The sequence below is a fragment of the Populus nigra genome, chromosome 1, assembly GCF_951802175.1.
Source record: "Populus nigra chromosome 1, ddPopNigr1.1, whole genome shotgun sequence".
NCBI classification, from domain to species: domain Eukaryota; kingdom Viridiplantae; phylum Streptophyta; class Magnoliopsida; order Malpighiales; family Salicaceae; genus Populus; species Populus nigra.
In genome coordinates, this window is record NC_084852.1 from 39757733 (window position 1) to 39784087 (window position 26355).

The 26355-nt window shown below is 34.7% G+C and overlaps 2 protein-coding genes across 5 annotated transcripts; one reads left to right on the forward strand and one right to left on the reverse strand.

Moving 5' to 3' along the window:
- The first annotated feature begins 2923 nt into the window (after window positions 1-2923).
- Window positions 2924-18075, forward strand: LOC133676185 (protein CHROMATIN REMODELING 4-like). Of its 4 annotated transcripts, XM_062097822.1 has the most exons (13): window positions 2924-3489; window positions 4550-4580; window positions 4663-4992; window positions 6286-6387; window positions 6515-7291; window positions 7925-8032; window positions 8148-8178; window positions 8257-10931; window positions 11840-11994; window positions 13647-13761; window positions 14546-14628; window positions 14919-15579; window positions 15727-18075. In XM_062097822.1, the coding sequence occupies exons 3-13, from the start codon at window positions 4783-4785 to the stop codon at window positions 17740-17742; spliced, it is 6933 nt and encodes a 2310-aa protein (XP_061953806.1). In that variant the 5' UTR covers window positions 2924-3489; window positions 4550-4580; window positions 4663-4782; the 3' UTR covers window positions 17743-18075. The 4 variants fall into 4 exon arrangements, with proteins under 4 accessions (XP_061953806.1, XP_061953782.1, XP_061953798.1 ...); XM_062097798.1 differs by having other exon boundaries at window positions 8148-10931; XM_062097814.1 differs by having other exon boundaries at window positions 7928-8032; window positions 8148-10931.
- A 1413-nt stretch (window positions 18076-19488) lies between these two features.
- On the reverse strand, window positions 19489-20380 carry LOC133685840 (uncharacterized). Its single transcript, XM_062106932.1, has one exon. It carries the CDS (start codon window positions 20186-20188, stop codon window positions 19784-19786), a length of 405 nt encoding a protein of 134 aa, XP_061962916.1. The 5' UTR covers window positions 20189-20380; the 3' UTR covers window positions 19489-19783.
- Between the last annotated feature and the right edge of the window lie 5975 nt (window positions 20381-26355).

Genomic DNA, 26355 nt, shown 5'->3' on the forward strand with positions numbered 1-26355 from the left:
AATATGTTTTTGCAAAACAACCACCTCCTTTCTCACTAATGATTATTTTCTACCAAGGTGTAATTAACAATCACCAATCTCTCCACTGATAGCAAGGCTAAACACTTCAACTAATGGTGGACATCAATATTTCCACCAATCACTTATTTTGCAACTCTCAACATCATGAGGTGAGCTGACGTAACCAGTATCTATAAATATCCCGAGTCACAAGGTAAATAGAACAAGTTCTTAGATTGATTGATTCCAATACAATACACATTTTTCATGGCTCTTCATATTATTTCTCCTGTGCATTATCTTTTCCTTTTCATTTGCTAACTTAAGTATAAAAGAATCCATTGTTCTATGAAGAACTTATTTTTTAGGAACAATGAAGCACTAATATAAAGCCCATGTTCAAGCCTACAAATCTCGGCCTAAGAGTGAAGTCCATAGAAAGTATAATTTTTAAATATAGTTTTTTCACGACTTCATCGTGAAACTCATTTAAGAAGGAAAATAAAAAATAACACAAGTTGACCTACGTTTAACTATAACAAAAGACAAAGGCGGAGGCATGTTAAAGGCTTGGGTGGGTTATAACCCATGTCAAGATTTTATCAATATTTTTTTACTAGTTTTATGTAAAAACAAATTCGTAATTCATAATTGAGATATCAAAATATTCTAAAAATTTGCATGTAACCTTCTAATATGATGCCTTAGCTTGGGTTAAATTTTAGATTTTTGGGAGAAATTCAGAAATTTGATGAAAAATCACAATTTGACTAGTTTTATGTTATATGATGTAATTTTCAATCCGACCACCAGATTGAGCTGAAATTTTATGAGGTATTTTAAAATATATTGAATAAAATCTGGTTAAAATTTTAGGATGAACGAAACTTGGTAATGCTAACAAAAAAAAAAGACCATCAAATAAAAGCAAAACGACTCATTAAGGGTAAAATGATTATTTGCCATTAAAAAGTAAAAGAAATTAGCTCTTCCTTTGTTTTATATGTTGCCGACTGGGCAGAAGCAGTATAAGAAAAGAAAGAAAATAAAAGGCGAGAAAGAAAGAGAGAAAAGTAAGGGAAAAATATAAAAAACAATCCAAGGAAAAAAATAAGAAAAGTAAGAGAATAACCTTGTAAACTTACAAAGTCCAACTTATAAAACACTAATCTAAGGAAGAATCAAGTGAAGGAAGGAGAATTGAGAGAAGTAAAAAAATTAATTACTTTATTTTTCAGTTGAAATGAGATTGTTATTTTATTCCGGTTGAGGGGTTGTTACAATATCGATTCAGATTCAATTATAGATAAATTATATTTCACAAAACATCGAAGGATGTAACTTCAATAGTGAGTTTATTTTTACTTTCACTTCAATTTTATATACTTTCAAATTTATTTTTTAATATTCTAAGCAGTGTATTTGAATTAAAACTTTACTGTTAACTTCAAAAATTCATATCATGAATTAATAATTGATCTTAAAAAAGATTTATATATTTATTTAATAACCTAGAACAAGAAAAATTCCTGGCTCCGCTAGGCGATTTCACTTTTATTCATGCAAGTTGACATAGCTATACAATTTAATCACGACAACATGGATTTTAAGTCTTAATACTAGATGTACATGTACCATATTGATTATTCTTAGCATTTCTTTGTCGTGATTATTGAACAAGTGTTATTAGCTTCCCGAGTTCTATAGAATTGAGGAAGCTAGCAAGTGAATTTGATGAGAGGTTATATAATAGCTACCAATCTCTCATAACCAACCGCAGTGGCACTCGATAGAATACAAACTCATGAATTCACATAGCGTATTAGGAGCATGTTTGATAGTGTGGTTGCGGGTGCTTTTCAAATAACTTTTTGTGTCAAAATCCATGTCAATGATGTTTTTTTATTTTTTAAAAATTATTTTTGACATCAACACATCAAAACGATCTAAAACGTACAAACCATATTAAATTTTAGCAAAAAAAAAATTCAAATTTTTTGAGAACGCAGCCGCAGCCGCGTTCCCAAACGCTGCCTAGATATGTCAAGTGTTAGAAGAATGTTTTTCATACTGGGTGTATGATATTTTAAAAAAATATTTTATAATTGAAAATATATGAAATAATATATTTTTTTCAGATTTTATTTATTTTTTACTACTATCACATCAAAACTATAAAAAACATCAATTTAATATTATTTTAAAAGAAAAACAATTTAAAATATAGTTAAGGAAGCTTCATAATCTCCCATCATAATCAATGAGGTGTTATCTACTAAAAAAAGAGAGGAGCAATTACATTACAAGATTCACAAAAATAGATTCTTTGCACGCACCATTGTAACAACAGTGTATTGATCTCAAGAGAATAATAATAAAAAGGAAACAACAATATAAAAAAAAGGCGTCACTTTCCAATCTGAAAACTGCTCATCAATCACAGAGAATCTCAATCCACTGAAGATCTGATAAAATCCTGTTCCATTGAGAGAAACAACATCCAATGCATAGGCGTGGTAAATTAATCATTCAATTACAATTTCCACACAAGATATAGTCATGTCATGTTCCATTAAGAGAAATCACGTGCACTGCACAACTGTAGTAAAATCATGCACTTCTCCATTTACCATCACATATTTTGATAGCTATAGCTATGGTGTAAACAAGCAAACATTGTAACAGGAGCAATACCACAAGAGGATGTCTAAAAGCAGGTAAAAAAAAACTAGATGTGCAGATAGTCGGATCGGACGCTTCACCAGAACCGTTCCCTACAAAATCATGTTACTGTAGGATTAGTTGCCTCGTGCCCGTGAATCATTGTGCAAAAAGCAACGAATATTTGTGTCTCTCCATTTACTCGCTCGCTCTCTGCATTTTCTTTCCATTAAACGTAATGCAACCAACGAGAGGGTAAGAGCTTGTTGTGGTAGTGTGTAGAAAGACGCACAAGATCAAATGAGGAGAAAAAGGAAAAGAAAGGAAAGGGAGGACACATTATTTTGGGAACATGAACCCGGGTGGTGAGACGTGGCAATATATAAGTGGGTAGGTGCAATTTGACGGGCTTTGGCTAGCGCTCTCTCTCTCTCTCTCATGCGCTGCCATGTCAGAGTGTAACCCCGTCCTATGACCCCGGCGAAACCGTATCATTCTCTCTAAAAAGATTAAAAACCTCTCTCTCTAAATGTATTGATTGTGTGTGTGTGTGTTTATATAGAAGAGGTGGTGGGGGCTTTTTATTATTTTAGTGTTGATGTTATTGTTGTTGTAGTCTCGTGTCTTTGTGTGTTGTGTCTTTGCCTTCCCCCAACCCCCCCCACCCCCCGTCTTTGTCTCTCTCTTTCTCGTATCTCTTATATCTTTCTCTCCTTAACTTCCAAGCCCTAATCCCTCTCTATTTCTATAGTATGTATCTTGCTTAACCTGTCAATTTCTGAGGATTCTAGACAGTAAAGATTGGTTTTTGATCCACAAGAAAGATTGGTGAGCTTGTTTTCTTGTCTGGGTACTACTTATTTCTTTGATTGAAGTTGGTTTTTGGGTTAATTCTATGTGTTGTTTTGTTATTATGTAGCTTGAGCTAATTTCCTAGCAGTTTTGATGCGTATATTGCTTGATTTTGGAGTTCTTGTGCTTGTTATATTGATTGGTGCTGAATTGTTTGGTGATATGGAGTTATTTGGTACATGGGTTTTGAAAAGAATGTGGTTTCATCAAATAGTTAATGAAATGGGGTTCTGGGTTTTGAGCGAGTGAATGCATGTGCTTGGTTAACTTCATTATGCTTGGACTCTTCAATTTTGGCACTCCTTTTGGTCTTTTGTTTGACATTTCATGTTTTGATTGTTGAAGTTCAAATAATTAGTTGGTTTCATTACGGAGCTTGTAGTGGCTTGATTCGGCTGTGTTCTTCTAGTGCAGAGGAGAGGTTGGCTTTTGGTTTCTGTATTGCTTGCCGGTGTTTGTTGATGTCGATTCCATTCGGGCATTAAAAAATATTTTGGTTGATTGGTGAACTTATAGTTGGTTGGTGATTAGTCAAGTCATTGGTTTTGGTTGATGCTTTGATTCTGGTGGTGGGTTGATGTTGCAACACTTACCTTTGGATCATTTCGGCAATTTGAGCCTTGTACTTTACTGAAAGTAAAGTACATGGTTACACTTTAGTGTGAAATGCTGATTTTCAATTTTCAATTGCGTGACTTGATTCTGCTAGTTTAGTGAGAAGATGCAACCCTTGCTATTGTTACCTTGTTTAGGGCTTAAATTTTTGATGTTCTGGTATTATATCCTGTCCTATTTGTGCAGAGTTTTAGCTTTCTCATAGAGAAATTAATAACCTAAGCTCTTTGATGTAGCAGACATGGATAAATACAGTGATTGACCAATTTGAATTCAAAACCTTCCATAGTGCTTATTGCTTGTGCTTCTTTCATTGGAGATATCATGTAATTTTTAACTTTTTTTTCTTCTTCTGTGAGGATTTGACAAGATCTGATTAACTGTATTGAGCACTGATCATGCCTCACACTTTTCTCTGCAGATTGCTGTCATAGCCTGTAGGCAATATGAAAGTTAGTCACCACTGTGGTTCATTCTAATTTGTTATTCAATGTTGCTATTTTCTTATTGGAGCTCCTTTAAAATGTTTAACAGGATGCTGAGGGTTTGTAGTGGCTTAGATTTCTCTTTTGGAGCTTTGATGCAACTTCCTCACTGATGCATGGCATGCTTTGTGGGCACGCTTGTGGTAAATGTAAAATACAAGATTGAAAGATGAAGGATAACAGTTCAACAAGTAGTAAAATGATTAGCAGAAACTGGGTCTTGAAGCGAAAACGAAAAAAGATTCTGTATGGACGAGTTGTTTCTACTGGTAAAGAAGATAACTTGGAATCTCCAAGGAATACATCTGCTGCTAAACGCCGGCCAAAGAGTGAACAAAGTTCTGATCTATCTTCATCCAAGAAGAAAGGAAATGATGGGGTGAGTTATCCTTTTGTTCTGTTTAGCTTTCTGTTAGATAGATGTTTCTTCAGCTCAGAAGTATATTATAAATTCTTGATAGAGATAGTTTGTGAACACATTTTGCTCTGATTTTTAATTGAACAGGCAGTTTATGTCTCATCTTTGTGAACTATAAAACCTTTTATGTGAGCAATAAATTATGGAGCACATTTTAATTGTATTATTTTTGTCACATGTTTCGGGTTTCTTCTTCTATGCCCAGTTGCATGGCTGTTTATGTTCAACATATGGATCCAATTTGTCTTACAAAATCATTCATGTGGGTTTGAAGTCCTAAATGTTTGGAACCAAATTCCCTTTATGAAACAGGCTTTCTTCCATTCAAATTTTGATTCAACTCTGGGCATTTTTTTTGAGTTAGTTCTTTCTTTTCTTTGAGAAATTGCAAATACTATTTCATCACGGGTTGAAATTACATATATATTACTGATATGGGATTTTGAAAAAGAAAACAACACTTAAACATATTCTAAACTGAAAAAAAGACATCTTGGATCTATCAGGGTTAAATTTGGTTGTAGAGTATGTGCGGTGAAAAACAAAGATCCTCTCAAAATGCTCTTTTCAAATCATGACAGGAAGACCCCCTTGGTGTGAAAAATATTTACATGATACATCACGAATTCTTTCCATTAAAATTTAATTTTAAGTTTTTAAATGAAAGAAGTTTCAGGTTACCCCCCCCCCCCCCACCCCATCAATTCCAATAAAATTAAGAAAACTGGTAGTAAGTTATTAGAAAAAGCAACCTTTCCTAGCATAGTCTTTTCTCCAATTGAACATAGTTGCTGTCTTTGAGCAGAATAATGACCCAAGGATCCTCTTTTCAGTTGCCTCTAGCCTTTCTTGGAATTATAAATTTTACCAACTTGGGGGCCTTTCAAACTTGAATATAATGCAAGGTTCCCATCTGGTTGTTTTAGTGAGTAACTTTGACCATGGATAATATGCGAGAACAATATGAAGTTTTTTTGATCTCTTTATATGGAAGAGGCGTGTAGCTGGTGTTCACAATCTCTCTCTTTTTTGCTATATTTTCAATAATACCATTAGGATTCAAAATCTGAAGTTGAAATCACATGCCAAGAAAGTTCATTTATGTTGTTCCTAATGTTAACACCTTATTTCAGTGGTTAATCCTTGTAGTTTCAGCAAGCTACTTATCTTTATTGCTATTTGGAGTCGAGTGTCTTGGCTATGTGTTAGCATTCACTAACACCTTGTTGCCTTTTATTCAACTTTGCCTTTCAGTATTACTATGAATGTGTAATCTGTGATCTTGGTGGCAACTTGTTGTGCTGTGATAGCTGTCCCCGGGTGTACCATCTACAGTGCCTTGATCCACCTCTTAAGGTATTTTCAATTGTATTGAAGCTGCATGCTGATATTTTCTTTTTGTTCCTTTTTTCTTTCTGCCTTATTTGTTGATATCAATGATTCCCTCTTATTTTTTTAATTTTTTGTTATTTGTGTTCTGAAGCGCATTCCAATGGGGAAATGGCAATGCCCAAAGTGCTCTCAAAAAAGTGACCCACTGAAGTCCATTAGCCCACTGGGTTCCATTTCAAAACGTGCAAGAACAAAAATAATCACTACAAATTCTAGAACTGGATTTAAGTCATCTGGCACTGACAAAGTATCTGCGCTTTTCGGAAGCTCCATTGTCTCCAAGCGAAGGTCTTCCAGCAAAGGGAAATCGACTCTAATAGTTGGATCCAAATCCATTGAAAAGGAACCAGATTCGTCCTCAGATTTATTATGTAGCACCAAGTCATGTGATCCGTCTGCTGTTAGTTCTGTAGATGGTACTTCATTGCATGTGAACATTGATGATGAAAAGAAACGTGATGCATCTCCAAAAGAGTCAACTGCAGGGAAGAAAACAATTTCCCTTGCTGATGAACTCTTGTCTCATTCTAAACTTACTGAATCCAAGCCAAATAATGAAGGTTCTGGTGAGAAGCATGTCTTGGCTTGTGATAATGGATTTCCAAGAAAGAAAATTGTTCTTGCAATTGGTGCAGCTTCTGAGAACAGGAAAAGAAAGCTTGAAGGCAATAGTGTGGACAGTGTTAAGAAGCCCAGGACCAACAAGGGAAAGCGCACCTCCATAAAATATAGACCCAAAGCCAATAATGCAAGTTCTGGAACTAGTAAATTGAACCAGAAACGGAAAACCATTAATCATGAAGTTTCGTTACTTTTGCCAACAGAAGATGTTGAAGTCAAGAACATAGAATTGCAGAAAAAGGACGAGGTATCTTTATTCTATTATGATTTTTCATTTTCCTGTAATAGATTATGTGGATATTTCATCTTCCAAGGAGATACTCTTGATATTTCTCCTCAAGCATACAATACTATGGTAGATAGTATCAACAATGATCGGTAACTATGACTATGCTCCAGTACCTTAAGCCATTTTGTGCTTGCCCCATGTTATTGGTTCTTGCTACTCTAAATTTTCACTCTTCTTTGGTTCTTAGCACTGTGACAATATACCACTTCCATCTGTCTAGCTTTGCAGTATTTTGTGCTGATGTTATGTGCAAGCTGGTGCTATAGTTTGTTGTGGTGTTCCTACTGGCACCATCTACTGTGGGCAGATTATTTCTCTCCATCATCATGTGCAACTACAACACTTACCGTCTACGTATCTTGGATGCTTAGGCTTCACACTAGCAAAACCGATAAACCATGCAATCCGCCCAACCAGATACCCCCTACACACTCAAGTTCAATATCTTACAATCATTGCCATCTTCTTCATGTCATTACTGTTTCTCATGTCATTCTCAGTACTGTTTCTCTTGGCATTGTCACTTATTACTGTTCCTGTGCATATCTTTGGTGTTATGATTATTATGATTAAAAATATTCGTTTCATCAGAAGAATCCTGTGGAATTTGCACAACCATTAGAAGAGTCGTATAAAGCAGAGGTTCATGTGGATGAAACCCAGAAATGTGAGGATATTGTCATGACCGAACTTCAGCAGGTGAATCAGCTATTTTCAGAAAATTTGTAGGCTTTCTTCTATTAATATCTTAGACCTAAAATGCTTTCTGCTTGTAATATTTGAATTTATACAATAGAATATATCCACATTACAGGTTGATCGGGTATTGGGGTGTCGGATTGAAGGTGAAAATGCAAGCTTGTCATGCTGTACATCTCTGATTTCAAAAAATGACCGGTGTTCTGATGAATTGCTTATATCAGAGACTGAAAATGGACACTTGGAGGAAAAAGCCGCTGGTGACACGTATTCAGATCTCGGGGTTGCTGAAAATCATGTTGAGGGTCATCCTGGTGTTATTGAAAGTTCTGAGAAGGATGAAAGTGTGAAGAATGACATTAGAGTGGATACAATACGGGTATACAGAAGATCTGCTAGCAAAGACTATAAAGGAGGGAACAGCAAGGATTTACTGGGGAAAGATGGAAAAGATTCAGGTTCTGGAGGCATTAGTGGTAAGGATCAAGATGAATCTGCAGTAACAACAGAAGTAACGGTGAAAAGACATGAAAATCCGGTGATTGAAGAAACTACTGATTTTTGTTTGAAAAACTCAGATGCAGATCAAATTTCTGAAGTTTGTGAAATGCATGTCTCTCCTGAAACCAAGGACACAAAAGAAGAAGATATGAAAATCAAAACTTCTAGTATTGAAAATAAAGTCCTGGAGCCTGCCATGGAAGAACTAGCATGTGCTAATAAAGAGACAACATCATATGAATTCCTAGTTAAGTGGGTAGGGAGGTCTCATATACATAACAGTTGGATCTCAGAATCCCAGCTGAAAGCTCTTGCAAAGAGAAAACTAGAAAATTATAAGGCTAAGTATGGAACAGCTTTGATAAATATCTGTGAGGAAAAGTGGAAGCAGCCCCAGCGAGTAATTGCTCTCCGTGCTTCTGAGGATGGCAGCCGTGAAGCTTTTGTAAAATGGACCGGTCTTCCTTATGATGAATGCACTTGGGAAAGTCTGGATGATCCTGTTCTTAAAAAAACAGTTCATCTAATCAATCAGTTCAGTCAGTTTGAGCGCCAGACATTGGAAAAAGATTCTGCGAGGGATGATCTACAAAAAGGGAGGCGTGATGGTCTGCAAAATGAAATTGCTACTCTGATGGAGCAACCGGAGGAACTAAAAGGAGGTTCCTTGTTTCCTCACCAGCTTGAGGCATTGAATTGGTTGCGTAAGTGTTGGCATAAATCCAAAAATGTAATACTTGCTGATGAGATGGGGCTGGGGAAAACAGTATCTGCTTGTGCTTTCCTTTCATCTTTGTATTTTGAGTTCAAAGCTTCTCTCCCGTGCTTGGTCTTGGTTCCACTTTCAACAATGCCTAACTGGTTCTCTGAGTTTGCACTGTGGGCTCCCAACTTAAATGTTGTGGAGTACCATGGGTGTGCAAAAGCAAGGGCCATGATTCGCCTGTATGAATGGCATGCTAGTGATCCCAATGAGATGAACAAGAAAACCACTTCCTACAAATTTAATGTTCTTTTAACCACTTACGAAATGGTTCTTGCGGATTCCACTTATTTGCGTGGAGTTCCTTGGGAAGTTCTTGTGGTTGATGAGGGCCATAGACTTAAGAATTCAGGGAGTAAGCTGTTCAGCTTGCTCAACACGTTCTCTTTCCAACACCGTGTTCTTTTGACTGGTACCCCTCTTCAGAATAACATTGGCGAGATGTATAATTTGCTCAATTTCTTACAGCCAGCATCATTTCCTTCTCTAACTTCCTTTGAGGAGAAATTTAATGATCTCACAACAGCTGAAAAAGTCGAAGAATTGAAGAAACTTGTTGCACCACACATGCTTCGAAGGCTTAAAAAGGATGCTATGCAAAATATCCCCCCCAAGACAGAACGGATGGTTCCTGTTGAGTTGTCTTCTATCCAAGCTGAATATTACCGAGCAATGCTAACGAAGAATTATCAAATGTTACGGAATATTGGGAAAGGAGTTGCACAACAATCGATGCTAAACATTGTGATGCAGCTGAGAAAAATTTGCAATCATCCATATCTCATACCAGGTACTGAGCCTGATTCTGGGTCACTAGAATTTCTTCATGAAATGCGAATAAAAGCTTCGGCCAAGTTGACTTTGCTGCATTCCATGCTCAAGATCTTATACAAGGAAGGTCATAGAGTTCTGATTTTTTCACAAATGACCAAGCTTCTTGATATCCTTGAGGATTATTTGACCATAGAGTTTGGCCCTAAAACATATGAAAGGGTGGATGGTTCTGTATCAGTCTCGGATCGCCAGACAGCAATTGCACGTTTTAACCAAGACAAAAGTCGATTTGTCTTCTTGTTATCAACACGCTCTTGTGGCCTTGGAATCAATTTAGCAACCGCAGACACTGTCATTATTTATGATTCTGATTTCAACCCACATGCTGATATCCAAGCTATGAATCGAGCACATCGAATTGGGCAATCAAAAAGACTTCTGGTGTACAGGCTTGTTGTTCGTGCCAGTGTTGAAGAGCGCATCTTGCAACTTGCTAAAAAAAAACTAATGCTTGATCAGCTCTTTGTCAACAAGTCTGGGTCTCAGAAGGAAGTGGAAGATATTCTACGATGGGGAACAGAAGAGCTTTTTAGTGAATCTTCTAGCATGAATGGAAAAGATAATAGTGACAATAATATCAACAAAGATAAAGATGACACAATAGCAGATCTGGAGCAGAAGCAGAGGAAGAGGAGTGGCGGCCTTGGGGATGTGTACCAAGATAAATGTACAGATGGTGGCAACAAGATTGTGTGGGATGAAAATGCTATATCAAAGTTACTTGACCGCACAAACCTCCAGTCTGCATCAACTGATGCTGCTGAAGGAGATTTTGAGAATGAAATGCTTGGCTCAGTAAAGGTGAGTGTTGTTACTTTATTTCACTGGAATATGTGCTTCTGCTTCATCAGAATCTTTGGTAGAAATACCATTTCCTTGCGCCTTGGTGCATCTCTCTAAACTGCAGTGTTTATTTAAATTTGAATTTGTTGAGTTAGATGCTCTGGGCTATGTTCTGATGTTACAAATGGTTGAAAATGGTTTTTAGTTTATAGCTGGACTTCACTCACCGCCACAATTGCCAGTGATCATCACTGCAATGGGATCAATGAAGTCAACCTATTTGAAATTTAACTGGCTGCCTTAATCCCTGTTGCTTGCATGTCAAACTGGATAACCACTCTTCATGACTGAATGGTGTATTTTTTCACCCAATTTTAGGATTTAATTATAGCAGGACTCTATGTATTGTTGGCATTTGATTCAGTGTAGTTTCTGTTTAATACATTTCAATTTATTGGTGGGTCTTTCACAATTACTTCGTCTAAAAGTTTGGCTGTCCTTGTAGAAACTAGCAATCTTATTTTCCAGACCTTATTTTATCTGTTGCAACTGTTTGTTGCGTCAAATATGATGAAATGATATGACCAAGTTATGTGGGAGAGAATGGCCCGTAGGAGTCAGTATTTAGTTCTTTTCTTAGTTTTGCTTGGTTTTATTTAAACTTTACTCGTTCCTGTTTTTTTAGCCTCCTAAATTTTTCTTCTTTAAAATAGCTATATGATGAGACTTTCTTTCGGTTTCAAAATGTTTCTGAATATGTTCTTTGTATTGTTTTATTCTTGCCTTTTTTGGTTGCAACTTTATTTTTTTTTTCCTTTCCCAGAATGTTGCATTTGTAATGATTAATTCTACAGAGGAATACCCCAAACAAAATCATGTTTACTGTTGGTTTCAATTAAATAACATCTCTGCATTGTTCTAAGCAGTCCTTGGAATGGAATGATGAAACAACAGAAGAGCAAGGGGGAGCTGAATCACTAGTTGTGGTTGATGATACCTGCGGACAAAATCCTGAAAGGAAAGAGGACAATGTGGTAAATGTTACTGAAGAAAATGAATGGGACAGGCTTTTGCGTTTAAGGTAAGGAAATTTACCCGTGCTCACGCTGTCTAAATTTTATTGAAAAAATGAATAGATTTGGTTGGCAAACGTACTGTTTCACCAAGATTGATCTATGTACCCAGGATTTGATAAAAATGTGATAATTATAAACATGCTCATTTTATTATTATTTTATCACTCAACTGCTTATCTATCCATGCCATGCGATATACATTTTCTGGAACCCATCAGCCTGTTTCTCAATTTCTTTGATCAAAAGACTAGTTAAAACTGTTCAATTCAGGTTCTTGATTGGGTTTATTTTAATGAAACAGTATTAAATCAATTCATTTGGTCAATTGGTAGATGGTGGGAAATTCAAATGCCTTTTGTCATCCCTTGGTTAGTTCCCATATTGATCAAGGCTATGAACTGATTATTTGCTGGTTCTTGATCTTGACTTGTTACTCATTTATAGTTCCAAAGTGAGAGTTCAGTCCAATCTAATATTTTTATGGGTAAATGTACCAGTTGTTAGTAATGTGTGGTGTTGTTATCCTGAACTGATACAGGCTTTGTTATCACATAGCATCTTCTTAAGAATTGAAGCAATTTCACATTTTTTTTGTTTCAGCTGATTTTGCGATACCTTAAGTAGTTTTTGTGACACCTTAAGTAGTTGTGTTCTAAGAATTTCTATTTGTACAGTGAACGGATTTGATCTTGTTTGACCTTATTATACTGCCTTTTGTTGTAGAACTCCACAATTAAATTATAGGCACCCATCCAATTTTGAATTCCTTTACATTAAAAAGTGCCTAATAGTAATTTGGCAATTTCTCTCTTTTTATCATAATTATTTTATTGTTTTGATTTTTGTTTTAGAAGTGTAATAGAGTCAAGTTTCCTTGATGGGCCAAATTCCAAGTGTGTTATAATAGAATTTACTTTTTCAACAGTAGAATTTACCTCATTCTTCTTCAACAGTTTATAAGTGTAGCATTTTGGTGCTGTTTGATTGAAGTTTAAATTATTTCTCATTTAATGTGTTCCAGGGATGTATTTTTATTTTGTTCACATGGTTCGGAGCCTACAAAGAATTGTGATTCTTTTGAAGGAACAAAATTATATGAAAATTTGTCTTAAAGGGTGTTTAGGGTTGCGGTGCAACCTGCTTTTCACCAAATTTTGATTTTGTTTCCTTACAATTATTATTTTTATATATTTTTGGATCATTTTAATATGCTGATTTCAAAAATAATTTTTAAAAAATGAAGAAAATATTATTTTGATGCGCTTCTAAATGAAAAACACTTTGAAAAGCAATTGTTACCACACTCTCAAACACTTAGTCTTGGTGTTGAGGAGTAATCTTTTTCTCTTAATTCCTTTTCATCACCTTCCTCACTTCATACCTTCCTCTTACGTCTCTTAACCAGGAAAACAATAAATGCAAATTCCCAATTCTGATTTGTCCTCCCAGGATTATCTCTTTCATTGAAATGCAACATTTGAACATAATTTCTCTCCAATACGTTAATATTTGTTTCTTCTTTCTCCCCATTCCATATCAACCACATGCATAATTCAAATAATTCACAATATAACATTACAATTCCTCACATATTCTGTTTGGTGAAACTTATTTCACAGGAATGCTTATTTAAGTTGTATGTTTTGCTGGGTTTTAGATGGGAAAAGTATCAAAACGAGGAGGAAGCTGCTCTTGGTCGAGGGAAACGCTTGAGGAAAGCTGTCTCATACAGGGAAGCTTATGCCCCGCATCCAAATGAAACTTTGAATGAGGTATGTCATTTGCTTCTGAGGTTTATCAATACAAAGCTGGTCTATTATGTTGCGTCTGAAGATTGAACCAGTATGGTCTTTACATCCCACGTGATTTTTTATTGGGCTACAGGCTGATTTAGCTTTTCCCTTTTCCTTGTCCTTTTCCTTTTTCTTTAGTGTTAATACATGTCTGGGTTATTATATCCCTTCCGGATTAGTATTCCAAACTAACCAAATCCCCACTCCCCTCTCAATATTTCATAGGAAGGCATTCATTATAAATCTCCAAAAAATGGAAATGGTCTGAAACTATGGAGATTGGTAGAATGGCTGCTTCTTATTTCTGTGTTTTTTGCTTAAGATTGTCATGCTGGCCTCTTGCAGTGAGAATTGAACCTTGGCTGCCATTTTGGTCTTTGATGTTCACTGCAAGCCCCAGTTCAGTTTCATTTTCTTTGCTCCAGTTTACTCTCTTTGTCTCTCCTTTCAAATGCCTTTCTTTTTTCTTCCTTCTCATCATATTTCTAGTGCATTGAGCTTGAAGCTGCATGGATTGAGATTTTATTTTACATAAATGTTTTTGTTTTGATAAAAACTAAGTTCATAAATGTTTTTTATTTACTGGACTACTTTTGATTCACTTGCTACTTATCTTTTCAATGCTTCAGTGGATCCCTCAAAAATGTAACCTTTCTTGTTTTCCACCAAGCACAATTCATTTGTTGTCATAGTTATTCTCTTCTTTTACTTTTTGATAATGGTTTTTCATAGTTTCGGTTATCAACTTCAACTTTAAATGCAGAGTGGTGGTGAAGAGGACCAGGAGCCTGAAGCAGAGCCTGAGCGGGAATATACACCAGCTGGAAGAGCTCTAAAGGCAAAATAGTAAGTTAAATATCTTCCCCCGGGTAACCCAAAGTTCTCAACACAAGAACTAAATAAAAATAGAAATCTAATTGCTGTAATGAAGAATTGGTATGGGGTTGAATTGGACCCTAGGTTAAGATTATTCTGAGATCCTCCGGATCAAAAAATAAAAGATAAAATAAAATCATCTGACTTTATATTCCGGAAACATGTGGAAAATGTCATGCTACTTGGGCAAACTTGACGGGAAAGATGATTTGGACTTAACTATTTGACATTGTTATTTCAATTTACTTTTCTTTGAACAGCACTAAGCTTCGCTCTAGACAAAAAGAACGCCTTGCTCAGCGGAATGCAATTGAAGTATTTTGTCCTAATGAGGGGCTTCCTGTACGTGAGTTGGTTCTTCATTGCCCTCCCACCAATGAAATAGACAGGGATCGGGCCATGGAGTTTGCTCAACAAGGCAGAGAGAAGGCGTTTGTAATTAACTTGGAGGATGACGAGTTCAGTCAGCAAGATGCAACAAAGAGAAATGCTGACGCAACCATAAAGTTGGGCCACCTATCTAATCATAAATTGAGCAGTCATCTGGATCTTTCTATGAACTCTCTTGGACACCCCTCCTCTGACACTATCCTTCCAATTCACCAAAATCACGGCACAGGCAATAAAAACTTGCTTTCTTCCAACAATCAGTTACCTGTTCTGGGACTCTGTGCTCCCAATGCTAATCAATTGGATTTGTTGCACAAAAGCTCTTCAAGATCAAAGGGTCAACAAAGCAAGCCAGTGCCTGGACCAGAGTTTCCATTTAGTCTACCTCCTTGCTCCGAAACTTCAATTGAGATGGATATAAAACATCAGGAGACTACATCAGACAAGCCAAAATTGCTAGATGCATCAGCTGAGATTTTGCAACCACGTCTTAAAAATAACTTCGCAGATGGTTGGCACTCGTTTAGTCCGGTACTCTCTCTCTCTCTATTTGTTCGTCAACTTTGTTAACTTCTAAATAGAACTCTATGTATGCATGTGATTGCAATGCTCTGCATTTATTTATTTATTTATTGCAATGCCCTATTTTCGTTATTTATTTTATCATTACTTTTGCAGTGTCCACCTATATCACAAGGGAAGGATTCTGATCACTTGGAAGGTTCCAGTTCTAGTTTTGCTGGTTTCCAGGAAAAGATGTCACTGCCAAACTTTCCTTTTGATGAGAATTTGTTGTCCAGATTTCCACTTCCTTCCAAGAGCATGCCTAGTAACCATGACTTATTACCAAGCTTGTCACTGGGGAGAAGACTTGAAGCTGTTAACGACTCTACTCGAGACCTTCCAGCAATGCCATTGTTGCCCAATTTGAAATTTCCCCCTCAAGATGCAACAAGATATAATCAGTTAGAGAGGGAGGTTCCTCCGACACTGGGTTTGGGTCAGATGCCATCTGCTTTTTCATCATTTCCTGAAAACCACAGAAAGGTGCTTGAGAACATAATGATGAGGACTGGCTCTGGATCAAGTAGCTTGTACAGAAAGAAATCAAAAATAGATGTTTGGTCTGAGGACGAACTTGATTTCCTTTGGGTTGGTGTTCGGAGATATGGAAGGGGTAATTGGGATGCCATTCTTAGAGACCCCAGGTTAAAATTCTCGAAGTACAAAACTTCAGAAGATTTAGCAGCTAGGTGGGAGGAGGAACAATTCAAGTTCTTGGATGGGTCTGCCATTCCATTGCCAAAGATGATGAAGCCAACAAAGTCCTCCAAATCATCCTTGTTCCCAAGCATTCCTGAGGGAATGATGACACGGGCTTTGCATGGAAGCAGACTCGTTACCCCGTCAAAGTTTCAGTCACATCTGACGGACATGAAATTGGGTTTTGGTGATCTGTCTTCTAGCCTACCACATCTTGAGCCGCTGGATCAATTTAGTTTGCAGAATGAGCATTTTGGACCAATTCCATCTTGGAATTCGGATGAGTTGCGGGTAAGTTTTGTTGGAGATTCTTCAGTGGGACCATCACATGTTTCCTCTGAAAAACCATTTCTGCTCAATTCTTTTGGAGCAAGCACCTTGGCAACTCTTGGATTGAATTCCTCAAGCAACTTTGATTTACAGCGAAGAGAAGAGGAATACATTACCATGAAGTATGGGAAATCACCTAGCCTTCTAGATAGATCATTACATATATTGCACGATTCCCATAACAATGTGGGAAGTGGTGAATTAAGCAGTTCAGCATTGTTCTTGGACCCAAATAAAGTGTTGAATCCATTCCATTCAAAGGGCAAAGAAGTAGTTGGAAGCAGTTCGTCGAACAAGCTGCCTCATTGGCTTCGGGAAGCTGTAAGTGCTCCTCCTGTCAAACCAGCTATTCCTGACCTGCCACCCACTGTATCAGCAATAGCTCAATCAGTTCGTGTGCTATATGGAGAAAATCAGCCAACTATTCCTCCTTTTATTGTACCCGGTCCACCTCCCTCCCAACCAAAGGATCCAAGAAGGATTTTGAGGAAGAAAAAGAAGCGGAGGTCACATATGTTCAGGCAGTTCCCACTAGATATTGGGGGAAGTAGCCAGGATTTTAGAAATAGCATCCATGGCAGTAATGTTGCTTCGACCTCTATCCCACAGGTCCCACCATTAGTTCATGAAACTTCGGGCCCATGGAATGAATCTGACCTTAACCTGCCTCTTCCCAGTTTACACAAGATGAATTCATTGACTTCGTCTGCTTATTTAAACATACAGAAGAAAACTACCATGGGATTGTCCCCCTCCCCAGAAGTTCTTCAATTGGTAGCATCCTGTGTTGCTCCAGGTCCTCATTTATCCTCTGGTTCTGGTGCAACAAGCTCGAGCCTCCGTGAAAGTAAAGTACCATTGCCAAAATCTCCTGACCAAGTTGGAATTTCAGATCCACTAGGTGCTTTGGAAGAACCTATGGACACAGAAAGGTCGCCCCCTCAGGTGCAGTGCATTCCAGAGAAGAGACTGGATCAACCTGATTGTGGCGACTCTAGCAAGACCGAGTCAGATCTTTCTCCGATCAAACAGCCTGATGTAGAGGACATATCTTCTGAGGGAACTCTATCAGATCATCCTGTGAGTGACCAAGAACCATAGTTGAGTATCGGATTGAAATATGGAACATCATTATTCTTTGTTGCAGGCTCTCCAGTTAAATGCTCGAATTTTTGTAGGCATGACTCAACAAGCGATGAACTAGCATATATAGGATCATTTAGGACATCTTGTGTAAAGTTATTGCAAGATAAAATGAAATATACAGTGTTCCTCGCTGGTATTGCTGCCTCTGTCAAACGTGCTTCCAAATCTAAGGGTTTTTCCTCCTCACCCCGTTGAAAAAAATCGGTTGGATTGCGACGATGTAAAAGTGATTCATACATTATTTCTCGTTGTTCTTGGCTCATATATCCATCATTTAACATTTAAACATAGTATCTCCATTAAACTGTACTAGTTAATACGCCTGCTAAATAGAAGAGGGTTAGTTGTTGTTATTATTGCCGTGTGATGATTAAAATAAATATTTCTAAGAATTCAAACTATAGAGAAAATGTGTTTTTTTTTAGTAAAAAAAATTCTTTTTAGTTATGCATTTCTTATTATTTTTTTAACGTAACATGTCTATTCTATTAACGTGATGATTTTTTAAAACAAAAACTTGAAGTAAATAAAATAAATATCCCTAAGAATCTCAATGGTTTAAATCAAGTAAAGAAAAAAAAATTATTTAGCTAAAACTTTCCTTTTTTATTCATTTTTTTTATTTTGATGAAAAAATATATTTTTTTATATTAAAAGCATTTTTTTAAATAAAAATTATTATCATCTAAAAAGAAAGTTTTAAGAAAAAATAAAAAAATTGTCTTGATAATTTTTTTGTGACCGAATAAGAAATAAAAGTATAACTAATTTGAGAAGGCTATATAAAAAATTCACAAAAAAATAAAATAAAAAGAATTATATATTATTCTCATCAAATATTCATATGCAATTTTTTTAAAAAAAATATTGTATATTAAATAGGTTATATAATTATTCATATTATCTTATAATTGCACTGCAGCCCTATGAATATATCCAATTTTTTCTTTGGGTTTGAAAAATATTTTTATAAAAAAATATTTTTTAAGTTTATTTATTTTTTATTTTAAAATTATTTTTATATATTGATATCAAAAATAAATTTTATAAAAAATAATATTTCAATACATTTTCAAATAAAAAATATTTTTAAAAACAAATACAATCACATCATAACATAAAAAAATCAAGATTGTTTAGTTAGAAACTTTGAAAACAAAAACAACTTGGGTCAAATGCATGCAACGGATCTAAGTCTCTTCTAACATGAGTAGCATAGCATGTATACTTTCTTTAATTAATTATGCAAACTCATCGTTGTGCTTGTGCCTGCCATTAATTATGGGATTTTGTCTCCCATATAGACAAGTTCATATGTACAACGATGTTCTTTATAGTTTTACTTTGGAGCTGGCAGCTCACCTTGCACATGTTCGTAACACGCCCCTTAATAAATAAATAAATAAAAACTCTCTTTCAGACAAGGGAGAGTTATTCTGGCACGAGGTCTGATTTGACTCGTAGTTTTGTTAATCGGCATGATCTATACCAAAATGCCATTGTTTTGAACAGAAATTATAAAAATAATTCCTTGGAGTTAACCATCTAAGTTTAGTCAACACCAAATAATTAATTAAATCGTAAGTTGATCCATATCCAATCAACTTTTAAATTTAACCAAATTAACTTTTTAAAAAACTAAACTCTGAATTAATAAGTTATCAAGTCCATGTGATGGGTGGTAATGCTATGGCTGGAAGATTAAAAAAAAATTAACTTTTTTTTTTTTTTTTAATTTTGAAGGACAATGAAGCCCATACCTCATTTGAAGCTCCTCTGTTTCTCCATATGGATAAATAATTAACTCTCTCTCTCTCTTTCTCTCTACCTAAAAGACTAAAACTATGGATTTTATCATCCATTAAATGTACAAATTATGCCCGTTACAAGCAACCATAACCTAAGATCGATACATTAACTTTCGAAACTAAGAGAAATTAAAACATGACAGCAAAACTTGGGACTTAATACTAGTAGCTAGTAATTTATATTCTAGCTAGTGAGAAGTGGTCACTAGTATTCTTGAAGAAGAAGAAGAAGAAGATGTACTGCTTCTTGATGGGTTGGCCACAAACCTTGAAGTGAAGGCACAGAACTGGTAGTAATCTTCGTCATCTAACATGCTTCCACACCCACTTGTATCGAAGTTGAGAGAATAACTCAATGGATCATACCGGCACTGGAAGGAAGATTGTCTACTTGCAGTGGCAGTGCGTAGCACTCTCCCTCTCTTCCTTAGCTTCTTCAAAAGCTTTGTTAGACACCCACAAAAACAAGTTTGGGCTCTACCAATCTTTTCGACTATCTCACTGTTGGTGGCCTTAGTGGTGGCAATGTTATCAACACCACCAGCACCAATCTTGGTGGTTTTTGGCCACCAAAGGAGCCACATCTGTGCCATTTTGTCTCTAGAGTGGCGTTGTTTGCTGTGACTTGAAGTGGGGGAGAAGAGACTGGGAGGTTGTGACTTGTGAGGTGAGGTGAGGGGGGCAGAACACTACATATAGGGAGTCATGGGAGGTGTCAGGACGCTCCAAGAGGGGGAGTGGACCTTTTTTTTATGCAGTGAAAAAATGGTTATTTTTAACGTGGAATTTCATGCAAGGTAATACGTCATGTATCTTTGTTTAGGTGAGGTGATAAGTATGTCTTCATTAATTGGAGGGAGGTTTTTTCTTTTTCTTTTTCTTTTTCTTTTTCTACTTTCTTCCTCTTTCTTTTAATTTGTAGGTTACATCGATACAACAAAACAATACGAGGACAGCTTTTGTCTCTATTCTTTTTTTTTTTTTATCTCCTTTTAAATTCAGAATTTATATCAGGAGTTTTGTGGATGTAGTTTCTTGAACCACAAACGAATTGGACGAACACTTCCTCCCCCCCCCATAAAACTCATCTCAAAGATTCAAGTTGCTATCATCAATTAAATTTCTCATCTGAATTGAAATTGTCATTCGTAAAATTGGCCATGAAGGTTTTAATAATTGCTAAGAGTTCGTCTCAGTAATAATATTGCTGATAGACCCATTTCTTCCCGGTCACCAAAAGTTGGTTTTGTCGAAGTATGTAGTAACGCTAGTAACTGGACCTAAAACAGCTTAGTGTTATCATTTTATATACACTCACATTTAATGTGGATTTCTACAATAAAAATACTGTTTTGTCCTTAACAATTTAAGTCTTATAGCAACCTTTCGATAGTATTTTTTATCATGGGACACATTTGCTATTACAAGATTACATGGATAAAAGAGTCTTTTAATCATTGAGTTGCACAATATTATATCTAAAATACCCTTAAAAATTAAATTTCCTTGACAGTATGGGCTGGGGTGTTTTCAATTTGTATTTCTTCTTGGCACAATATACTCAATGAAATTTTCTTAGAGTCAAATAATCTAAAGCTAAGATTAAGGGGTTCTTGGGTCTTTTTGTTATATTTTTTTATTAATATTGTATGGGATTAGGGTCATATTGAATTAAAAAAAATAAAAAATTGTTAATGTATGTATTGCATGCGCCATCGTGTGGGAGGAATCGACGCTTTTTAGACAGCGCATGCGACGCCTCCTAGTCATTGAACATTACATTTAAGGGTAGTGTTCGATGCGTCAAGCCAAGTTTTAAAATAGTAGCTTCTCAGATATGGTGCTTCTAGTTTAGTTACTAGTTAGGGTCATAGGTTTGAAAAATTAACACGGGTAGACGTCGTTTTCCCCCTCAATTACATCTTTTTTTTTTATCCTTCCAAATTCGATTCATTTTAAAATTAAACTTTTTTTTTCTGTTTTGTCTTCTATTAGATTATCCCATTCGCATGATCCTGCTCACAGGTTTTGACAACCTCACCCGGTTTTGCTGGTGCTTTGTTGTTTAAGATTTCTGTTTTCCTTGATTTTTTTTCAGATTTAATCCCTTTATATTTTGATTCTTGAAGCTTGACAATCAATAAATTTTTTTTTAATTCTCTTTCTGTTATGTTGAGTCATGGAATTTATTTTTTAAATACACTGACCATGCTTGAATATCGTTTTTTAACGCTGTTAAAAAAAAAAAAAACAAGACAGCCCAGTTACCAGGCGAACAACAGGCCAACTATATATATATAATGCTATCTGCCTAGGCTCCCAAACCCTTTTGTTGGTGACAGGGAGATTGTTCTTGGTTAGGCGATTAATCAGTCAAATTTTCAGCTTCCCATTTCATCAGTTTTGGCAGTTCTGGTCCGGGGAAAAAAATCATTGTGCTGTACGTGGCAGTGTTACAGTCCCTTCTTCTCTTGTCAGTAATTATCGTTATTATTTTGAATATTGCTATTTAATTAACTCCAATAAATCAATTGGTTAAATGTGAGCTTCACTTATGAATTGTGTTGGTTGAATGATGAACATTTTCCAAAATACCAATTTAATGCCCAGATTGTTGTAAGAAATTAATTACACACAAATACTTCGAGAAATAATTTGTGTTATAATATATCTATCATATTACGTGAAGGGGATTTTCTTTCAGATTTTTCCCCAACAAATTAATTATAAGGCAAAACATCAATAATGCATGAAAAAAATATTTGAAAGAAACAATTCGAATCAGCTTTAAGATTATGCTATGTGATTTGAGTAGAGGTGACTATATCATCAAATTTCGATGGTTATCTACCGGACTCGAAATTTATTTATATTTTTAAAGTTTAAAAAATTATATTCATGCCTTTAGCTATAAGTAAAGAGTGTAGGCTCTTTCTCTCTCTCAGACATATGCCCATTTACCGGGAAAAATTGAGTAATTAGCAAACAAAATTAAAAAATTGGCAAAATGGTATAAGAGCAAAAAGTTTTAGTGAAATAACATAGTTTGATCATGACGGGCTTTAAAAGCATGATATTTATTAAATATTGTTATTTCAAACCGCGATAAGATAGTTGTCGCGTTTCAAAATAACAACATTCAGTAAATGTCATGCTTTTGAAGTGCGACATGATCAAACTGTGCTATTTTTGAATCAATTAGTCGATTGATTCAGAAAATAACAAGAAAAATCTCAAAACTGTCAAAACTAGGGGGGTTGACGAGATTTTTTATATTTAAAGATCCAACGGTCTGTGTAGCGATACAATGACTGCTATAGAAAAAACAACCTCCATAAACTCATGTAAAAATTTAAACGTAATTTAATAATCGAATTAAAAGTTATGACTCTTATAAGATGTTATTATGGTCTGACACAATTAGATCTTCTCTTGAACCTAAACCTATTCCACTAGTCCATAAATATATATACTAAACAATTCATATAATTTGTTTGGAGTAAATTAACATTTAATTATGATAAACTAGCACTTGATTATCTAAAATCACTCATTATTATATGAATAATAACTTTTTAAAATTTTAAATAAAGTTTATTTTTTAATCTACATATTAGATAAAAATATAAACTTTCCCCCTCTAAAGGGAGGGTTGCGGGTTGCATTTCTTGATTCGTGGTTTGTGTCGGTGGAAATACATTGATTAAAGTAAAATTACGGTGAAAAATGAAATTAACTCTCATCATTAAAAAAAGCTAACACTCATTGGAAAATTACCATAGCTTCACATCTATTGTCATTGTTTAGTAAACAATATAATGATGTTTTTGTCTTTTTATTTAAAAAACTTAAAACAAACTTTAAAGGATATTAAAGTTTTTTTTGTATGATTCATTTGTTATTATTAAACATAGCAAGGGAAAATAAGTATTTTTTAATTTTGATTATATAGTAAAATTAATGACCTAAATACTATTGAAAGCAAAAAATAAAACTTGGCGTTAAGATATATTTTTTGTTTTTTTACAATGATTTTTTTTTACTATTATAATTGAAGCTGATGGGCACTTTGATATTTGCACAACTATAAAATATAATAAACAATTAAAATGCACAATAAAACTATCAAAATATTGTTAAAATAAAAAAAATTAAGTGTGATATCAAGAGACATTCTTGGCTTTAATAAAATAAATTACAACATTGTTTTTATTTTTATATGTCAATTTTGATCTTTATTTTTTTGTACTTTTATGAAAATTGATTTTTTTATTTCACCCGTTAATTAAATATAAAATTTATATTTCATTTTAATTTTGATTCTCATTCTTTTAATTGTTGTTTTTTAAAATCTTTTTATTTAATTAATTTTTTTTTTAATTTCATCATTCAACATTTGATTGACGGAGAGTTGAGCTTCTTGATTTTTCCAGATTAAGTGCTTTGATTCTAATAACTTGGGTCACCTTTTTTTTTTAACAAGGGTTTTATAATTCTTTTTATTTTTTTAATCAGGTTACTTGAATTTTATAATTTGGGCTATTGATTTGACATATTCAAGATTGACTCGGTCATAATTACCAGGATCATAAGTTTGTTATATATATATATATATATATATATATGTATCTTTTTTAAATTTTAGCACTGCATAGCAGATCAAAGGGTGGAGCCAGAGAAGGAAAGCAAGCACGTGGTTTAGATTGGATTAGAGATATGTGTCAGTGTGTAGTGACATTCACTTGTAGACTCCATTTCTCATCTGCTTCCTGTTGGCATGGCATAGCTTGTAAAAGAATATACAAGGAAATTAAATCTGTTTTTCATGAGAATATATTTTCATCAGATGAGTGACTAGGAACATGATTATCGTGGAAATTAATAACTGAAAATAAAGAAAAATATTCAAAGATGGAGGGGGCGGTTGTATTTCTTGTAAAATAGGGGAAATATTTAATTGAAAAACAAAAAAAAAAAAACAAAAGGGGGACAGAAAGTCTTTGACTCCCTGCCTCGAAAATCTACCCAGACGAGAGGACACCTTTTTTCACCGCACTTTTTACATATGCATTTTCCTCGAGAAGCTCACTTGTCATGGTCGAAGGAGCAACTCCAAACCAGGTGCAGAGACAAAAATAAAAAAACAAAAACAAAAACAAAAAAACGATATTTTGACTTTTCTTTATTGTTTTTCATTCTTAAAAAAAAATTGGCATTTTATCATATTCCTTTTCTTATAAAAAATAATATTTTTATAAATTTAATTGAGAATTAATAAATTATTTTTAAACTCATCAAATCAACTAAATCATATTAAGTTATTAAAATAACAATATAATAAATATATTAAAATACAATCGCTTATTCTAAGTAACTTTCTACTGTTATAGTGCACCTTTACCTCGTCCAAATGATATGAAGGAGGAGCGTAGGGTTTGCAAGAAACTAGGAAAAAAAAACTTCAGACTGCTATTCATCGAGAGTCTTTTTTTTTTTTTTTTTTTTTTGATTATCGTGGGTGTCTGGGCCAGCTTGCGCGCACCTCGACTAATCCCACGGGTCCTGAAGTTAACGACCATGTAAGCCTCCAGTGGCCATCATATGAGCAGCCATAGGGTTTGAACCTGAGACCTAAAAGGGAGCAAACCCCTTAGTCCCAAGCTCTTACCACTAGGCCACCACCTAGATGGTTTTCATCGAGAGTCTTTACATTGCTAGCTTAGGTATATCATGTGCTGCGAACATGTCCTTGCAATTGCAGCCATAAATAAAAAAAAAGAAAGAAATATACCGCCTCTTGGTGTCAGTATCCACGTGATTTCAATTCAAAGCTTCCCGTGGGTTATAATTTACACTTGTTTTCAAATTATTGCTTGGTAGATCTTTAAACTTCAATGGTTTCACTTCTCTTTCGGTTCCTAGGAACTTGACCAAAAATGAAGGAGTCACTTATTTTATCGTTTTTGCTTCGGGTACTTGCCATGGATCAAGGTCCAGGCAGAAATTAATTATTTCAAATATCCCATTTTGAATTTTATAAGTTTGTTTAGAAGAATGTGCATACACTATTTTAAAATACCGAATGACTCTAGTGCTATAGATAATATGCTACTCTCTTATATTATGTATAAACTAATTAAAAATATTATGTATAATTCATATCATAATCTTTTTTTTTAGATTCGAGAAAACCTCATCCTTAAAAAGCATACTTTATGAGTCATGCTATGTTATGTATATTAATTTCTTTACAAGTTTTTTTTGTCATCTCTATTTTTATCAATTGATATCTAATTACACTTAACATATAACTTCAAATATTTTTCTACATGTTTATCGATTAGTAAACATGCTGACATATAATTTTTCTTTTTTTTTTTGTAAAGGAGATAAGATATATTTTCTATATTTTGATTCCAAAAAAATAAAGTCTTTCATTTTAAATTATCTAGCAAGTAATCTTGTACGGTCTTTATCATATATGTGTGTGTATATATATAATTGCGGTAAAATTTATATTGAAACTCGATGTATGCTTTAATATTATTGAATCAATTACTACCGATTCTTCGACAAATTCATTGTAAAATTAAAAGAAGGAAAGAAACATTAATTAGTAATCGAATAAGAAATTGGCCTAAGCATCCTGAAAAGCTTCATATTATAACTTTAAGAGCTGGAAGTCCCCTTTAAGCCAAGGCATCATTTCCGGTTAGCTAGGGAGTTCAATGATATTATATTTTTTTTTCTGAAGTATTAT